The sequence below is a fragment of the Lonchura striata genome, chromosome 21 (assembly GCF_050655825.1).
Source record: "Lonchura striata isolate lonStrDom1 chromosome 21, ASM5065582v1, whole genome shotgun sequence".
NCBI classification, from domain to species: domain Eukaryota; kingdom Metazoa; phylum Chordata; class Aves; order Passeriformes; family Estrildidae; genus Lonchura; species Lonchura striata.
The window spans coordinates 2,562,126-2,579,708 of record NC_140723.1 but is presented as its reverse complement, the minus strand read 5'-3'; the positions used below and the strand labels follow the sequence as shown (position 1 = coordinate 2,579,708).

The 17,583-nt window shown below is 49.2% G+C and overlaps 1 protein-coding gene across 15 annotated transcripts in view; it reads left to right on the top strand.

Annotated features, from left to right (window-relative positions):
• CFAP74 (cilia and flagella associated protein 74) overlaps nucleotides 1–13,457 on the top strand; it is a 37,998-nt gene extending 24,541 nt beyond the window's left edge. For 8 of the 15 annotated variants that reach the window (XM_085558787.1, XM_085558782.1, XM_085558783.1 and 5 more), the window contains 15 exons: nucleotides 164–337; nucleotides 1,506–1,639; nucleotides 2,244–2,520; nucleotides 2,977–3,084; nucleotides 3,715–3,881; nucleotides 5,052–5,186; nucleotides 5,542–5,651; nucleotides 6,006–6,061; nucleotides 6,285–6,761; nucleotides 7,059–7,188; nucleotides 7,726–7,880; nucleotides 8,679–8,817; nucleotides 9,604–9,725; nucleotides 10,168–10,302; nucleotides 12,916–13,457. In XM_085558787.1, the coding sequence (XP_085414913.1) occupies nucleotides 164–337; nucleotides 1,506–1,639; nucleotides 2,244–2,520; nucleotides 2,977–3,084; nucleotides 3,715–3,881; nucleotides 5,052–5,186; nucleotides 5,542–5,651; nucleotides 6,006–6,061; nucleotides 6,285–6,761; nucleotides 7,059–7,188; nucleotides 7,726–7,880; nucleotides 8,679–8,817; nucleotides 9,604–9,725; nucleotides 10,168–10,302; nucleotides 12,916–13,029 (2,433 nt within the window). In that variant the 3' untranslated portion in view covers nucleotides 13,030–13,457. Of the gene's footprint in view, nucleotides 1–163; nucleotides 338–1,505; nucleotides 1,640–2,243; nucleotides 2,521–2,976; nucleotides 3,085–3,714; nucleotides 3,882–5,051; nucleotides 5,187–5,541; nucleotides 5,652–6,005; nucleotides 6,062–6,284; nucleotides 6,762–7,058; nucleotides 7,189–7,725; nucleotides 7,881–8,659; nucleotides 9,169–9,603; nucleotides 9,726–10,167; nucleotides 10,303–12,915 lie in introns of those variants that run through there. The other 7 variants (XM_085558786.1, XM_085558789.1, XR_014949776.1 and 4 more) reach the window with 7 other exon arrangements.
• Nucleotides 13,458–17,583: the final 4,126 nt, after the last annotated feature.

Genomic DNA, 17,583 nt, shown 5'->3' with positions numbered 1-17,583 from the left:
ATATAGGAAGTTTAATCTTTTCTCCTCAGTGCTGATCTCATGTTACTGTCAAGGAAGAGAATAACTTTTTCTTGCACTTTTCCTTTCGGATGACATTTCATTTGAATCCTGTGCTTTCAACCCACAGAGGATTTTTTATCATGTGCTATTGCATTTGTTTCAGGCTAAAAAAGTTAATTTTACTGTCCATGCCATTGTTACTACTTCTGATTTGGAAATCAGCCCAGCACAGATCAACTTTGGATACTGCACGATCTATGAAGCTGTGCAGGCAAATGTCACCCTAACAAACAAATCCATCTTGCCACAGGAGTTTGGATTTGTGGGACTGCCAGAGGTATGGACTTATCCCACACACACCCCCTCTGCTGTCGAAATAGATTTCAGTGTCATGGGAACGTGTTCAGTGTGAGTGTAAATAAATCATGACTGGTTCCTGCAGCCCCACGGGAATCCTGCTCCCTGCGGAGTTCAGTCCTGCAGCGTGTGAATCTCCCTGGGTGACACCCTCTGCATTTGCCAGGCAGTGCAAACCCCTGGGAGGGGATTTTCCTCTTCCTCACCTTTTCCTTTCAGAATTCCTGGGTTTTTACACCAAGAGATCTCCTAAGAGAACACCTGGACACTTTTACCCCTAAATAAAACAGGCTTGGGGCTGTGGCTGTGGCCTCAGGCTGAGGAATGTGCTCACTTTGCACCAAATGCCCAAGGGCTTTGCTTTTAAATTGCTGCTTGAGAACCATCCCAAGCCATGCCTGGGCACTTTCTAAGTGACTAGAAGTTGATGTGGAAGCACAAATTTAATCACAGGAGCTGCTGGGTTCATGTGGGCTGGGTGTTCTGAATAATATTTTGGAGAAAGTTTGTTCTTCAATGTCCACAGTAGCAGGGTGATGACAGTCTGAAATGGTTGGGCATGTTGGCATCAGAGCTGGAGGAACCTGTCCTGTTCTCAGCTGCTTTAGGGATTAAAATCAAGGAGTAGCTAAAAGAAATTGTTAACTTCAGCCTCATGAAACTTTTACTTCCCAGGATGTGTTTCCTGAGGAGCTTGAAGTGTGCTGGGGAGACTTTCTCGAATCACCTTCAGCTCAAGCACTAAGCACTTCAGAGCTGTGGGTGTGGAGCTGCTCCTGTCCCAGCCTCAGACACTGATCAGCTCTCAAAGGCATGGAGCAATGCTGAGATTTTTACCATATTTCATTCTGTTTTCTATGAAGAGTAAATAAACAATAGAGCAAGGTGATTTCCATAGATGGGAAGAAGCTGGGGAAGGGATTCTCCTGAAATCTGAGTTAATGGATTTGATGCCTTTTGAGTTACTTTAAGATGAGAAATCTGCCCCTCAGACTCTGGGGATTGACTCAGACAAAAATTTCTCCCTGGAAGATTTCTCTTTTCCTGATAGTTCCACTTTTAATAACTTTTGTTTCTTAAATCTTTCCAGTAATGTCTTATTTTAATTCATTAATGAACTAATAATTTCTTATCCTGCCATTTTGAAGTTTGTTGAAGTTCAGCCCAATTATGGATTTGGGATTATTCTTCCCTTGGAAAGCCTGACACTGGACATAATCTTTAAAGCCACCAAGGCAAAAGAGTACAGCTTTGAACTCACCTGCAAGACAGAGATCAACAGGTGTGTTAAAGGATTGACAGCAGGGAAGCTAAAATGTGAATGTCACTGGGCTCTCACTGTTAACCCAGCTCAGAGATGGAATCCTTGCCTGCCCTGGGGAGGTGAGGCTGGGAGAAGCACCTGAGGCAGGTGGGAATTCTCCAGTTGCAAAAATTGCTCAGCGCCTGTTGGTTTCATCCTTGGTTTTCACCTCTGTCTTCACAGAGATGACTTTTGCCAACCCTCCTCAAGTTTATCCTTGTCCCACATCAAAGCTCCAGCCCCTCAACCTGCAGTGCTCTGCTGATTTTTCAGCACAATTACTGAAGGAATTATTTTTTGTAAAAATGCTCTATGCTTTAAGCCATTGCTACCGCAATAATGATAGCATAAACTTTGATTTGACTGGATGTATTTCCAGAAGTTCACAGAGGAAGAATTCAAGCAGGGACTCTGGCCAATTGTGCATTAAAAATAGATAGTATTATTGTTCATCTTTAGGCAAAATTCCCATTGCAAGCTTGAAATTCTGCTTAAATAGGGACTACAGGATTAGCTCCCTATTTTCCGGGCTGATTAAGACACTATTTTATGCTGAGACAATTTATCATGTGTTTATTTTTAGACAATTCAAGCTGTCATGCAAAGCAGTTGGAGTCCACCCACCTCTTGAATTGTCTCATTCCTTGGTTCAGTTTGCTGCTACAGCCCTGAACTCTGTGTCTGCAGCCACTCTGGATGTGCTCAATTCCCACGTGGATGGGAACCCCCTCACTCACCCTGTCCCACGGATTGGCAGTGGGAACCCTGTCCCAGTTGGCCCCACTTCCTTTGAATTCCACGTGCCCCAGGACTGTCCTGTGACCATTACACCTTCTGTGGGAACTGTGCTGCCTGGGCAGGTAATTTCACTTTAAGTGTTGCATGTTCTGCCTAATCTTTGATCATCTGCATCCTTACAAAGGCTGTCACTTGTAAACACAGCTCAAAACATCAGTTGTTGTTAGAATAGCTGGAATATTTTGTATTGTTTGAAAGAATCTTTTAAATCAGACTGGAGGGTTAAGCACCAAATCTGGCTAATGCCTTATGGGAGTGTTCTGTCCCCAGTGTTGTCACTGTGATTTATGTGAAGAATGTTTAAATATCAGAAGTATTGCCCATGTAAACCCAGCCCACTGTAACATCCTGGACATCCAAAAAAGCCACAAGTGCCCTTATCCTGAGGATGCTGTGATTCCCTCCGAGCAGAAGAGCACTTGTGTGAATTGTGTGTGCTCCTGTGAGCTCTGTAGGTGTCACACGTGTCTGAGGGCTGAGCTGTGCCCTCACTGCTGTGTGTGCTCTCACATTCCCAGAAAAGCTCCATCCGAGTGTCCTTCAGCCCGGCGCTGTCGGATCAGCAAATCAGGGAGGAGGCAGCGCGGAGGCTCAGCACAGCAGCTGTGCCAGAGGCAGGAGCACAAGTAAGGAATGCTGAGAACAGCACATGCTGCTGGTCTGTCACTTTCAGATATTTGTTTCTCTGGATGGTATTTTTATCATAAAATTATTTGCATATTAATGAAGCCCAAGCTTGTGGTCCATGTGGGACCTGCCTATGAAGGACAAGAATGTGACTGTGCACTCAGTGTGTGGCCTGGTCACTGAGCAATAATTTAATTTTATGCTCACCATTTCCAAAGTATTCCTAGAGGGTTTTATTGCAAATGTCAACTGAAATACTCTTAAAAAAAGAAAAAGAAAAAGAAAAAGCTTCTAAACTTCTTGAAGATTTACAGCATCTGTTGGCTTTATATGCAACCCTTAGGTCAGTTAATTTATGTAAGCACCTGTGGTTGTCTTTGATTATGAGATAAACGGGTAAAATTCCCATGAGGTAGAGACTTTGACTCATCTGCTCCAAGAGGAGACCTCTTATTCTAAGAGGCAGTAAAATATGTCCATTTCAACCAAATTTTTAAACTTTACACAATTGGAAATTTGTCTGTAGTAGCTACTGTGTCTGTGGGCTGTCACCATCATCCTCTGTCCCTTGTCCCCTGCTCTGTGTCACCTTCTTCCTCTGTGTCTTTGCTCACTCTTGTCTTGGTCAGATTTCCAGTGATCCCCTTCAGTCTCCAATGGGCAAAACCAGGAAAGATTCAAAGAAAGAGCAAAAGAAATTGAGCATTTCCATTCTCAGAGGAAGGACTGGAAGCAGGAAAAGCCTGGCTTCTGTAAATAGCTCTCAAGAGCCAAAACCCGAAGAGTTAAAGCCTGAGTAAGTTGACAGAAGCATCTTGTACTACACAGACAGCATTCTCTTTAGAAGTAGTTTAATAAATCTACTAAAGCTGTAGGTAGACAAGAAAGCAAACTGGAGAGGGAGCAGCTTCAGCTGTGTTGCAGAGGCTGTTTCCAAAATTAGTGCTGCTTGTGAGCCACACAGCTGTACCCTCTCATGTGAGGCAAAGAATCCCTTTATGCATCAGAAGGATTGAAGACTTCAAAGAATCCGTCAGGGAGCAGGAGCTGGGGCTGTGCGGGGGATGGGGCTGAGCCAGCACGGGGTTTATGGAAAGGGCAACGGCAAAGCTCAACCTGGGGACCAACAGAAACTGCTCAGAGAAACCCCTTGTGAACAGATGGACCAGAACCAGCTGATGGCCCACATCCATGGCAGAGCGTAACTTCTATTTTTAATTTGAGGGCTTACACAGTCCAGCACATTAGTCCTGGTCAGCATCAGGGCTGGCAGTGAAATGCTGCTGGGAAATGCAGTGTGAGCACCTCAGGGAGAGTCAACATCAGCAGCATTGCTGCCTGGAGCTTGGGAGACTCCCATGCAAAATCTGATACTTGAGGGCCCCTGTACAGCAGGTAATTCAACTTCTCAGAGCCACACTTCTGCCCAGTCTCAGGAATCTGGAAGTTTTTGGAAGTAAATACATACTGAAGCAATAGGCATTTGGCTGTGCTGGATGTTTTGATATCTTTTACTAAAATCCCATGTTCATTGCAATCCGTTAATTATAATTTTTAAACACTTTCAGTAGAGATTGTAAGAAAAATCCCTATTTTAGAAGTATTGCCTACATACTGCATTAGAGAAATGTGATCCTGTGTGTTTACATTTCATTGAAATTATGTAGAAGTAGTGGAAGACACTGAAATACTTGATGTATTCAACCAAAGGAAATTGTATTGAGGTTTTTGCAATCTTTAATGTAACACCTGTTACCTGGGTTCTTCAGTTTTATTCTCTTTTGGAAACAAAAGCTAATGACTTTGCAGGATGGGTCCGTTAGTGACAGTCATCAAGTGTCACTGTTACATTCCATTTTGAATGTGTGACTAAGAAACAATAATCACAAATAGCTCAGCAGATATTTATTTGATTTTTTTTTGCTCTTTCACACACTGAGATAATTCCTATTCCTGGATTCTCTAGTTCTGATGCTTATAGGGCAGCCCAGGTTTCCCTGATGAGGAGTTTCAGAGGGAGTTTTAACAAATACATCATCCCATGCTCTGTTGCAAGTGGCCACGCCAGTGGAGAGGAGGGCTCTGGGAACTTCATCTGCAGGTGGGTGCAGTTGGATAATCCAGAGATGTGAGGGGGACATGGTGGGCTTGCTGATTTATTCATTTGGGGGAGAAGTTTGTTTTCTGCTCTTATTTACTTCATAGCTCAGTGGTAGAAACTCATGCTCCCAGCCCACCAGTTGGATAAGAATCAAACCCATGAATATCAAAGCAGCTGAAGGAATAATTGTGTGAAAACTTTGAGGCAGCTGTAGCTCAGGCACAGTCGGTCACTGAGCCCTGTGCTGTGCTGTCACACCCTGTGACAGGAGCAGGTCCCTGGCAATTGTTGTTGTGTCTCTGTGATCCCAGAGCTCTGCCCTTTCATTCCCCAGATCCCTTTGCTCTCTCTGCAGCCCTCACAACACCTTGTACCTGGAGCTGCACTGCCCTGCTGTGGCCCCACCAGTTCTCATCACTTCTGACTCTGGGATCAACAGGGCCGATTTTGGGGATGTTTCTGTAGGTATGGAGTTTGAATTTTGATTTGGAGGTGTTTCTCTCTGACAGTGAGTTCTTCCCAGCAGTTTTGCATTTTCAAAAGTCAGGGTAGAAATTAGCCCTTAGTGGGTATTTAGGTGGAAAACAAGGAGCCCCTGGCCAGCTGAGGCCCATGGAAGAGCAGATCTGATCCCCAGACAAGGACCTGGGAGCTCCAGAAGTGACTGGCCAAATCTGAAAGCATTTTGGTGAGCTTTGAGTGGTGCCTTAGCCATTGGCCTGGGATGAGTCTGGCTCAGGCAGGAGCCCAAGTAAGGGGGAGGAATGGGAGGGCAGGAATGAGCATCCTCACTTTGGGAAGTGTTTTCATTCCTTGCAGGCCACAGAATGATGAAGAGAATTACAATAGAAAACATCTCCCCAGGGAAGCTGGAAGTATCCTTGTGTGGGGCACGTGAGCTCAGCACCCTTCAGCCTCTGCTTAATCAGGCTCTGCTGGACACTAAAGCACCAGTTCATCTCTCTTGAGTTACTGCTCTCTCCAAAGCTTACAGATGCTTAGTTCAGACCAAAGACATGTAAACAATATGTAGAATCTATTCTCATATCTTTTTTCTCAATCTTTGTGAACTTTTTTCCTTATGTTGTACCATTTTAGCTGGGATTCTCAGTTCTGAATCCCAATGGCCCCTTCCTGTTGGTCAGAGCAGTTGGAACACTTGAGCCAGGTGAAAATAAACCCCTTGTCATCTCTTTTTGTCCAAGTGAGGATAAATGGGTGAGTAAAAGATACAGGAGCAGTGGGGGAAAGGAGGAGAGATGTGAGGGGTGTGTGACACATGTTACCAACAGAAAAAACCTTTGTTCCCTGTCCCAACATTTGGATCTTGTCTCAGTTCTGGGCTGGTCCTTTGGGAGGGGTCAGCTGGAGGGGTGGGGAGCTCCCTCAGCAGATGGAGTAACCCAGGCACCCTCTGGGCAGTTCTTGGAAACTCTGGACATCCAGGTGGCAAAGGCCAACCTCAGCCTCCTCCTCTCCGGGCTCGGGGTGGTGCCAAGCACTGAGTGCTCCGTGGGAGAGGTGCTGGACATGGGATACGTCATGGCCGGGGACACGGTGACTGCCACAGTCCAGGTGAGGCCTCTGCTGAACTGCAAAGCTCAGCAGGAGTTCTGTGAGGAAACACAAACTGTCTCCTCCCAGATTCTGTCCCAGTGTGTCAATAACCAAAATCCTGGATTTAATGGACTGGAGTGGGGGTTGGTGTGACACATTATGGGCAGCACTGATTGTGCCTCTGGTGGCATCTGGGGACACAGAGCTGCACCAATGCAGCAAAATAAATTCAGCCACTTTGCAAACTATGGATCTTACAGGCCTGAGAATCAATTTCCTTAATGCAAATGCTGTTGTGTGAATGAATGTCCCCAGATAAAGAACACTTCCAGCCTGACCCTGCCATTCTCCTTACAACTGGAGTCACTCTCACCAACATGGGACAGAGACCGGCAGAAAATTCCATCCTTTCTCACATCCTCCCTGCAGAGAACAGAGATTGTTGGTAAACTTTCTCCCATTCTTTCCTCTTTTCCCTCTGCTAAAGACTCAGGAGTTGTAAAGCAGCATAGCTGTGTCCTCTTAGATCCACACAACTGTCAGACCTGGGGCATCACAGCCCTGAAATTAAAGATTTAATTTTGCTCCCCAGTAGGAGCTGTAGTAATTCTTTCAATATGGGGAGCTGTAAATTTATGCAGCCTAAGCAAATGCCCACAAATAAGGAGATATTAATGTTTAAATCTAATTAAACCCACACAGTAATTCCATATTAAAGATTACATTTAAAGATGTCCATCTGTAAAAACACATGAGAATATAGGGAGGGTTGGTGATGCTGCTTCAGTTCCTCTGGAGATGAATGCATCAAACTGATGGATGGATTTATCTGGTGTTCCTAACACCCTGGTTTGCTGCAAAGCCATATATCAGCTCTTATTTATTTGCTGTTCAAACAAAAATTAAATGGGTTTAAAATTTATGAAGAAGTAAAACGGAGCTGTCCTCCTTTCTTATCTGTATCCTCATTTTTATTTACCAGGAACACAGAACTATAATGGCTTCAGTGTGTTCAGTGTCTCTCCAACAGAAGGAAAAATTGAGGCTGGGATGAGCCAGGAATTTGTGGTTACTTTCAGTCCTGATCATGAAAGTCTCTACTACTCTGACCGTCTCAAGGTTCTGCTCTTTGGCAAGGTGAGACAATCAGGATTATAAAAACAGTCTAAATATTGGATGAACTGATTTAGGGAGGAAAGGGCACGTTTGGGGCCCTCTGACATTTTTCAGGTTTAGCTATTCAGCTATTAACTGATAAAAACAGTGAGGTGGGGTCCATCCCTGTTCTCTCCCCCGGCGTGGGCAGGAGCGGACGGGAGCCGAGCACAGCTGCGAGGGGCTCCTGCAGGGAGCGTTCAATGGCAGAGCAGAGGCAAGAGGGAGCTCCGCCTGCCCAGCACGGCCCGGCAGGAGCAGGAGCAGCAGGGAGCCGCTCTCGCAGCCCCCAGTGCCGGCTCCGTCTGCGGAGCTGCCCCGGGATGCTCGGCCGGATGCGCAGGTGGCAGCCCCGGGCGCCCGCCAGGACACCAAAAGTTGGTGCAGGGTGACCACTAATGCCCAGCAGCAGCACTGCAAACGGGCTGGGGCTGAGCGAGAACTGCTGCTGTCCTTGCAAGCTTCGGGACTGCAGTTAGGAATGCACGGAGGGATAAACTCGGGATGAACGGACACTTGATCCAAGTCTGGCAACAGAGAAGTTTTGCCTCTTTCCGTGGCTTGTGTATAAATAGTTTGTGCGGTGCCCTCCTGAGTCACGTCTCCCAGAGTGGGCAAGTCCAGGGGCAGGTGCAGAACTCCTGCATTAGAGCCCAGGATCATCGGGATCCTTCACGGGGGAGGTGATGCCACGATTTCCTGGTGCTGCTGGGCCAGGTGCCAGCGTCGCTCGGGTGACCTGAGCTGTCACCTGCACCCAGGACTTGCCGTCTCTCCCAGCAAACAGCCCACGAGATCCAGCTGAAGGGTGCAGCCCGGGATCACCTCATGTTCGTGCGGGGCGGAGTGCCCCTGGATGTGCCCGTGGAGTCCTTGGCTGTGACCTCACCTGTGGCACCTCGGGACGCACGGCACAGAGGTAAAGTGCCACCACTCTTTATTATGGAACAGGGAGGGATCAGGCATGGAAATGTTCCTCTTCCTTTACGAAAAAGGGAATTTAACGACAATTCAGAATCAGAAAAAATAAGCATTATGTTACATCATATATTCATAATACACAGAAAAAAAAAAATCCATAAAACTTTCTCTTAAGGAAAGTTTTAATCTTCATTTGAATGCAGTTTTGTCTTAATGATGATCTTCTACCTCTGCAGCTTCTTTGAAAAAATTATTACAATGTAATACTACTATGAAGAATTAAGATGTATTTGCTTTCTGCCACTTCTCTGAAGTGTAGTAAATGTTTGAGAAATCATTTAATGTATAATGACATATCCTGGATCCTCCTGTTTGTCCTGTTATGAAACTTCCAGGGGTTTGAAGTTACTCTTCTTTAATTTCTTGGGGCAGGATCTGTGTTCAGAGACAGGATGCAAACAACTCCTGACTCCTAAACTGTAAATAAGTCCAAGCACAGACACATAAGTAGGAATAAAGTACACAGAGGTGTGTACCATGAGCTAGAAAACGAGCTTGGAACTTGATAAACAAGTAACAATTGCACTTTGCAATTGCAAATAACCCAAACCCCCCTTTTCCTTAATTCCTCACTAACTCTGTGAAAGGATCTCTCTGTCTGTGCCAAGTCCTGAGATACCACATCCCTTTATTTGAACCATCCTGCTGCAATTTCTGCTGGTTCCAAACGGCCAAAGGCTCAGTTTTGACTGTCTCGAAGTTGACCTGGTTGCTGTTTGTTTAGGGCCACAAGGAGCAGTGAGGTCCCTTCTCCTGCTCCTGGAGTTTGAGGAGGGCTCAGCAGAGCCAGCCAGGGCAGAGATCACCGTGGGGGCCATTCAAAGTCCTCAGCTGGCATCCAAGAAGGTGAGAGAAATAAAACCTGCAGGTTTGTGCCAGGTGCTGTATGGGATCCTGACAGTGTGCAATGGGCTGCTCGTTCCTTCTGTCCAATATTCACAAATTCATAATTTTTTTAAAAAGCAGCTTTCAGAGTTTCTGTTGAATTTGATATTATAAAAGCACAGTGTTTGAAAAGCTTATTTTTCAGGGGCTGATACAAGGAATTAACATTATCATACTAAGTCAGCAACAAACCTAATTTAGCAGTTTGCTTCCTCTGTTCTGGAATACAGAATTTTGATCCCAGAACTACGTGATACTGCAGAATTACAGCTCCGATCCTGTTATTTTTATGGAGTATCTAGTGACAAGGTGACACAATGAACGTCACAGCGGGGGATAGCTGGAGCTGCAGGGGGCACTCGGGGCAGGGCCGGGGTGTGACGGTGCCGTGTGTCCGTGGCAGGCCGTGGAGTTCCGCCTGGAGGGCGGCGCGGAGCTGGCGCGGGCCGGGTTCCAGCTGTTCGGGCCCGCGGGAGCCCTGGAGCGCGGGCAGCTCGGGCGCATCGGCGTCTCGTGGGTGCCACCTGCCGCCCTGCAGGTGAGGCTGAGCCGGGCACGGCGGGCTCCCGATGGGGGCACACAAAGGTCCCGGTGGGGTGTCACTCCGGGCTCCTGGCAGTGTCACACAGGGCTGCTGATGGGGGGCACACAAAGATCCCGGTGGGGTGTCACACACCGGGCTCCTGGCGGTGTCACACAAAGGTCCCGGTGGGGTGTCACACACCGGGCTCCTGGCGGGTGGCACACAAAGGTCCTGGGGGTGGTACACCGGGCTCCTGGTGGGGTGGCAAACAAAGATCCCGGTGGGGTGTCACACCGGGCTCCTGATGGAGTGTCACACCAGGCTCCTGGCGGTGTCACACAAAGGTCCCGGTGGGGTGTCACACAAAAGTCCTGACGGTGTCACACAGGGCTCCTGATGGAGTATCACACCAGGCTCCTGGCAAGTGGCACACTGGGCTCCTGGGAGGTGTCACACAAAGGTCCCGGTGGGGTGTCACACCGGGCTCCTGGCGGGTGGCACAGCGGGCTCCTGGTGGGGGGCACACAGAGGTCCCTGTGGGGTGTCACACAGGGTTCCTGGCGGGTGGCACAGTGGGCTCCTGGCGGTGTCACACCGGGCTCCTGATGGGGTGTCACTCCAGGCTCCTGATGGGGGCACACAAAGGTCCTGGTGGGGTGTCACACCGGGCTCCTGATGGAGTGTCACACCGGGCTCCTGGCAGTGTCACACAGGGCTGCTGATGGGGTGTCACACCAGGTTCCTGGTGAGTGGCACACCGGGCTCCTGGGGGGTGCCACACAGGTCTCCTGGTGGTGTCACACAAAGGTCCCGGTGGGGTTCACACCGGGTTCCTGGCGGTGTCACACACTGGGCTCCTGGTGGGGTGTCACACCGGGTTCCTGGCGGTGTCACACACTGGGCTCCTGGTGGGGTGTCACACCAGGCTCCTGGCGAGTGGCACACTGGGCTCCTGGGAGGTGTCACACAAAAGTCCTGTTGGGGTGGCACACAGGGTTCCTGGCGGGTGGCACACCAGGCTCCTGGAGGTGTCACACAAAGGTCCTGGCAGGTGGCACACAAAGGTCCTGGAGGTGTCACACCAGGCTCATAGCAGTGTCACACCGGGCTCCTGGCAGGGTGTCACACAAAGGTCCTGTTGGGGTGTCACCCACATGTCCCATTGGGATGTCATCTAAACTCCTGTCAGGGTGTGATACCAAGGTCCTGTTGGAATATCACACCGGGCTCCTGGTTGGGTGTCACAGAAAGGTCCTGGAGGGGTGTGACACAAAGTTCCTGGTGAGTGTCACACAAAGCTCCTGTTGGGATGTCATCCAAAGCTCCTGTCAGGGTGTGGCACCAAGGTCCTGTTGGAATATCACACAGGGCTCCTGTCAGGATGTGGCCCAAAGCTCCTGCTGGGGATGTGACACAAAGGTCCCGTTGGGATGTGACTCACAGCTCATGTTGGGGTGTCACCCACAGTTGGGATGTCACCCAGAGTTCCTGTTGGATTCTCACACAAAGTTTCTGTTGGATTCTCATACACAGCTCATGTTGGATTCCCACACGAAGTTCCTGTGACCCACAGCACCTCTTGGGGTGTCACCCACAGCTCCTGTTGGGTGTGGGCAGCACAGGGGGCTTGGACACAGCCAGGTGACAGCTCCTGCGTGGTCCCTGAAGGAGCAGGGGTGTACAAACCCCACTTTGGGAACTGATGCTGGGAACAATGGGATGACCTGGAGCCTTCCTGCCTCCCCAGGGCTGTGTGGTGACAAGGACAGGGGTGGGCCACTTGTACTGCAGAGGAATCCCTTCCTGCAGGTCTCTGTTACAGAGCCCGAGGGCCAAAGTGCAGCTGCTGTTAACAGGCTCTGGTGCCCTGAGTGAGCTCTGTAGGGCACTGGGACAGGACTGCTGCAGCCCTGCCAGCCCAGAGATGCTTTACATGGATCACTCTGCAACACATTTCTTTGCCATGGGCTGCCTTTCCTTTGGCACATTCCTGGAAGTCAGTGGGGCCTTTGGATTTTGCACTTTAGGTGCCCCATTTCCTTGGCTATATCTGCCTTATATCATAGAGGTTGGATATGATGTCCCAACACTCCATGAGGCTGTGATTGCCCTTCCTGATTCACCTCCTTGGCCATTCATGGAGTCTGGAGGCTTTGACTCCTCATGTGTGGGATGGCAGAATGAGTAGCTGGTTCCAAAATTAAAAGATTTCTGCCATCAGAGCAGAAAGAGGCAGCAGAGCTCCTGGCAGGATGTATCCAGTGTGCATCATGCCTCTTGGTAACCCCTGCTCTTGCACAACGCCGAGCACTCACTGGGGGCTGACAGGATCCATTTCCTTCCAGCCCTCTCTGGGATTGCTGCTGTGCCCAGCTGCCATGGCTGTGACGTGGGGACAGTCTCTGTGGCACTCTGGGGACAGAACACTGAGTCACTGTCATACCTCACTGCCTGCAGCATCAGCATCACTTGGGGACAGAGAGGAGCCAGCACAGTGGCTGTAACCTGTCACCTGTGGCTAAAATTGGTACCTTGAGCACTGAGATGTGGAAGAGAGTTCAGAGGGTGATCAGCTGTGTCTCCTGTGTCCAAAAGACCAGGTTGGTTTCTGTGTGGTTCTCTCTGCAGACCAGTGACCCCCCGCTCGTGTCAGCCCTCCTGACTGTGAAAGGTGACATCACAGAATCCTACCGAGTCCTGCTCATGGCAAGAGTTGTGTCTGCAGCTGCTCGCACTGGCTGAGGGATCCAGGCCAAATGGAAAGAAGATAGAGGTTACTTTTCTGGGTGATCCCTGATCTCTGGTGGAACATGGAGGGATTCTAAGGTTGTTGCAAATAAGTGAGGACAGCAGGGATGTGGGAAGGAAATGCCATGTAACATTTCTGCTCTGTTTTACCCAAAGTTCTCTGTAAACTCTGGTGCCAGTGGCTTGACTTCCAGCTGACTCTGTGACAATAATCTTGTTTAGAGGAAAGAATTACTGAGGGCCCCAAGCAGCTACACCTGCTGTTAATCCCATGTCTCTCAAAAGTGGGCATTCCACCAGGAGGAGTATCTGGTTTACATGCACATTGAGTTTCTATCTTTTTCCAATTTCAGATGCTTTTTGTAGGATTTGGAAAAGCCTTGACTTTTTCTGACCAGAATAAAGTTTCTTATTCAAGCCTCCTCCAAATCATTTGGGGAGTCACCTTTACAATGTACAGTCAAATCTGCCTGCTAACACGTGGTCAAGGGGAAATATTCCTGTTCCCTGTGTATGGTCAGACACTTGCCAGAGATCCTGGCTGTCCAGGAACTTTGTATTTCTGTATTTGCCTTCTGCTGAATTCTGGGTGAGAGCAGAATCCTGCTGTTCTGGGGAAGCCAGAATGCCCTGCAGGTGGAAGTTCTGTCAGGAAGCAGCAGCTGGTTCAGGGCAAGTGCAGAGCTGGAGAATGGAGGGAGCAGGAAGGCAGCAGCCGTTAGACACTGGATAATCCTGTACATCTCTTATCACACTCTTTCCTGAGTCACAGGCAGTCTGTGGCAAAGTTCCCTCCCCACCACTCCGAGGGCGTGTTGCCCTTTGGCCCCTGTAGCTGTTAAATCCCTGACTCAGATGATGCAATCAGAAAATAGAAACGTTATTTGCAAATATCCCTGTGGTAATGAGCTGGGAACTGCGGGAACAAGCAGGGCAGCAATTGTCACAAGGAACATTTTAACCAGGCACCCCTTTGACAGAGGAGTTTGTAGGAGTGAAGAGGGGGTTCCTTGTTTTTCCAGCCAGTGTTTGATCCATTGAGATGTGTTCTCATTTAATAATGGATCGAGTGCCTGTGGAGTCACTTAACTCTTCAGTCTGAAGAAGGCAGATGCTGCAGCAATCCCAGTGTCCTGGGGTGGGGAGCAGCTGGGGGTGGCAGTGCCAGCCAGGGACAGCTCTGCCTTCCTTGGAGGCCCTGGGTGCTGCTGCTGGCACAGCTGGGCCTGGGCACAATGGGCTCTGTGTGCTGGTCCCCTGCAGCCCCAAAAGGGTGAGTAAATACCACTACATCCACTACAAGCACTGCACACAGCACTGCTCACTCGACAGTGACCTCATGGCAGGGAAGCTGTCAGTAAGCAAGGAAGGGCACAGCGTGTGGGAGTGGAGGAGCTACTTCAGGCTCTGCATTTGTGGGCATCCATTGTGTGAGGATCCTTCAGATTTCACTCCTGGAAAGCAAAAAGTGATGGCTGACAACAAATCAGGCTCCAGACTCTGGTTATGATAACCATACAGAATGCTGAAAACAAGTGTAACATTATCTACCAGGAAACAACACCCCTATCTCAGGAATCTTCCACTTCACTGAGGTCAGGCACTGAGAAAAAGCATCCAGAGGATGAAAAGAAATAAAAAAATTAAAGAAAGATGTAAAGACAATGGCATTGGTGCCCTCAGATGGTTAGGTTGGGTAAGGAGCAGCTGCCACTGACACTGGTACCCAGCAGCTCAAGGTGAGCAGAGGTGTCACCCACTGTACTTGCATTCCTGGGACTGGAGAACTTGGATCAATATTTCACAGGATTGAAGTGAACATAAGGTTCTGGGTTTCTCTGGTCAAAGTCTCCACGTTTAAAATTCAGCATGTGTTTGTTCTCTCGAGGGAGGGTTGGACCAGGATAACAGGAACAGGTGGTTATTTCTGGAGGACTGAAAATAAAGTAAAATCTCCCTGTAAAACTCCAACTGACATTCTATAAAGCACTTATGGAAATCTGAACAGGTTTTAGTCCCTTTCATAAGAGGAAAGCCTGGTATTTTAGCTTGGCCTCGAAAGTGATTGTATTTGTCTTCTTGGGGGCACAATGGCTGCTCAGGCAGGACTGGGTTTCCCTCTCTTGGATTGCTTTGTTTTTTGGGGACACAGAGGGTGAAGTGCCAGCTCTCATGGGGGCAGCACTTGGGCAATGAGAGACACAAGCTGATGTGGAAGGGACAACAAATGGTCTGATGTGGAAAAGCAGAGCCATTGGGAATGTGTGCAGACTGTGCTGCTTCACCTGGGACACTAGTACAGTCTCAAAAGTAAAAGCACAGTTACTGTGTCTGCAAAATGTAACCCTGGATGCTTCCCTGCCATTCCATTGAGAGCTGCCACTATTAGAATCATCATGATGCCAACCTGCAGTGATCAGGGATGCACACCTTCAGTTTAGTGGAAATGTAGGAATTCTGTGAGGATGCTCCTACCCACACAATTCTCATGTACAATGTGTGTTATGTGCAACAGCTTCTTGATATTTCCCCAGTCAACAGAAAATTGATCGGGACAACTGAAGATGGAAACAATTCTCTGGTCTGATCCAGAAGGAGTGAGTTTGTAGGCAATTCCTTGAGCACACCGAGCTGGGAGTGCTGGTGTGTTCTCCTGGCATGGATCAGTGCCCAGTGCCAGTGCCCAGCAGAAGCTCAGCACAGCTCCTGCAAGTTCATCTCCTGGAAAGGCACCAGCCCTGTTCAGTTCTGTGCTTCCAGCGTGGGCTATGCTCAGTGCTAGCACACTGGGCATTCAAACTGCCAGGTGACTCTCAACATGGAACCTGGTGTTTGTGTTTCCATACCACAGGATCCAGTAGGAATGGAGCTGTTATTGTGAGGACAATATGGGAAATGTAACCTCAGAAATAGTTCTTCATTTCCTGGAAGCTGAAGTTTTCTTGTCCTCTAAGTTCATTTGTGACCATTCTGCTTTCAAACTCAGTTTTGCAACTGTGACCACTCTTGGGTCTCTGGATACAAACTCGTGCTTTCAGATTTGGACCTAAAAGCAAACATTAACTTCACAGCACTGATACAGTTCTGGTTTAATGAGCATTTCACATCCCCATGTATGATCTTAACAATCCTTAAAAGCAAATCCAGCTTGTTTGTGAAGCAAAAAGTGAAAGAGTAAGCACTAGTGTCATACGCATTCATTAATTCATGTTAATTCATGTTCTGCTTCTCCAGAAGTGACTCCAGCGATTGCTTCACACGTATGAGCACAGGTTTCCCTAAATGAGCAATGGCCCCATGACCCTGAGCAGTGCTGGAGGAAAACTCTGCAGTCACTTTGTCACATGCCATTGCTGAGCCTGGAAACACTGGCCTTCAGTTCTAGGAATCCAGAGAAGGGAACATCACCTGGTGCTCCCCATGCAGTGGCTGCCCCGGGATTGTGCGGGGCTGGCCCTGACAGGACACCAGGTGCCAGCAAAGCCACTCCATCCTCTGCAGCTGGACAGGGAGGAGAGCACAACAAAAGCTCATGGGCGGAGATAAGGAATTTGTACATTTGAAATGGTCGACACAGTTAAATAGCCTGGAGCACGCCGGTCCCAAAGAGCCGTCAATACCTTTTCAGTCGTGTTTTAACAAGGCTGTTTTTAGAAGAGGAAATTATCTGCTCTTCTAAACATTTGTTTCTGACTCATATATATTTCATACCAGGTTTCTCATTCCTTTATTTCTCCTTTAAGTCCCTGTGACACAGCAGAGGCTCAGGGGGTGTGTCCGGCTGCTGCACACCTGATGGGCTCTGCTCTGGCCAGAGCATCGCGAGCGGTCCCGAATCGCTCCGGGGAAATCTCTGCAAGCGGGGCTCTCTCCGCTTTATCCCCTCCCTGGCGTCCCTCTGGCAGGCAGGGACAGGGACAGGGACAGGGACAGGGACAGGGACAGGGACAGGGACAGGGACAGGGACAGGGATGGGACAGGGACAGGGACAGGGACAGGGACAGGGGCAGGGGCAGGGACAGGGACAGGGACAGGGACAGGGACAGGGGCAGGGGCAGGGACAGGGACAGGGACAGGGACAGGGACAGGGACAGGGACAGGGACAGGGGCAGGGGCAGGGACAGGGACAGGGACAGGGACAGGGACAGGGACAGGGATAGGGATAGAGACAGGGACAGGGACAGGGACTGGGACAGGGACAGGGATAGGGATAGAGACAGGGACAGGGACAGGGACAGGGACAGGGACAGGGATAGGGATAGAGACAGGGACAGGGACAGGGACTGGGACAGGGACAGGGATAGGGATAGAGACAGGGACAGGGACAGGGACAGGGACAGGGACAGGGACAGGGGCAGGGACAGGGACAGGGACAGGGACAGGGACAGGGGCTGGGACAGGGGCTGGGACAGGGATGGGACAGGGGCTGGGACAGGGACAGGGACAAGGACAGGGACAGGGATAGGGATAGGGACAGGGACAGTGGCAGGGACAGGGACAGGGACAGTGACAGGGACAGGGACAGGGACTGGGACAGGGGCAGGGACA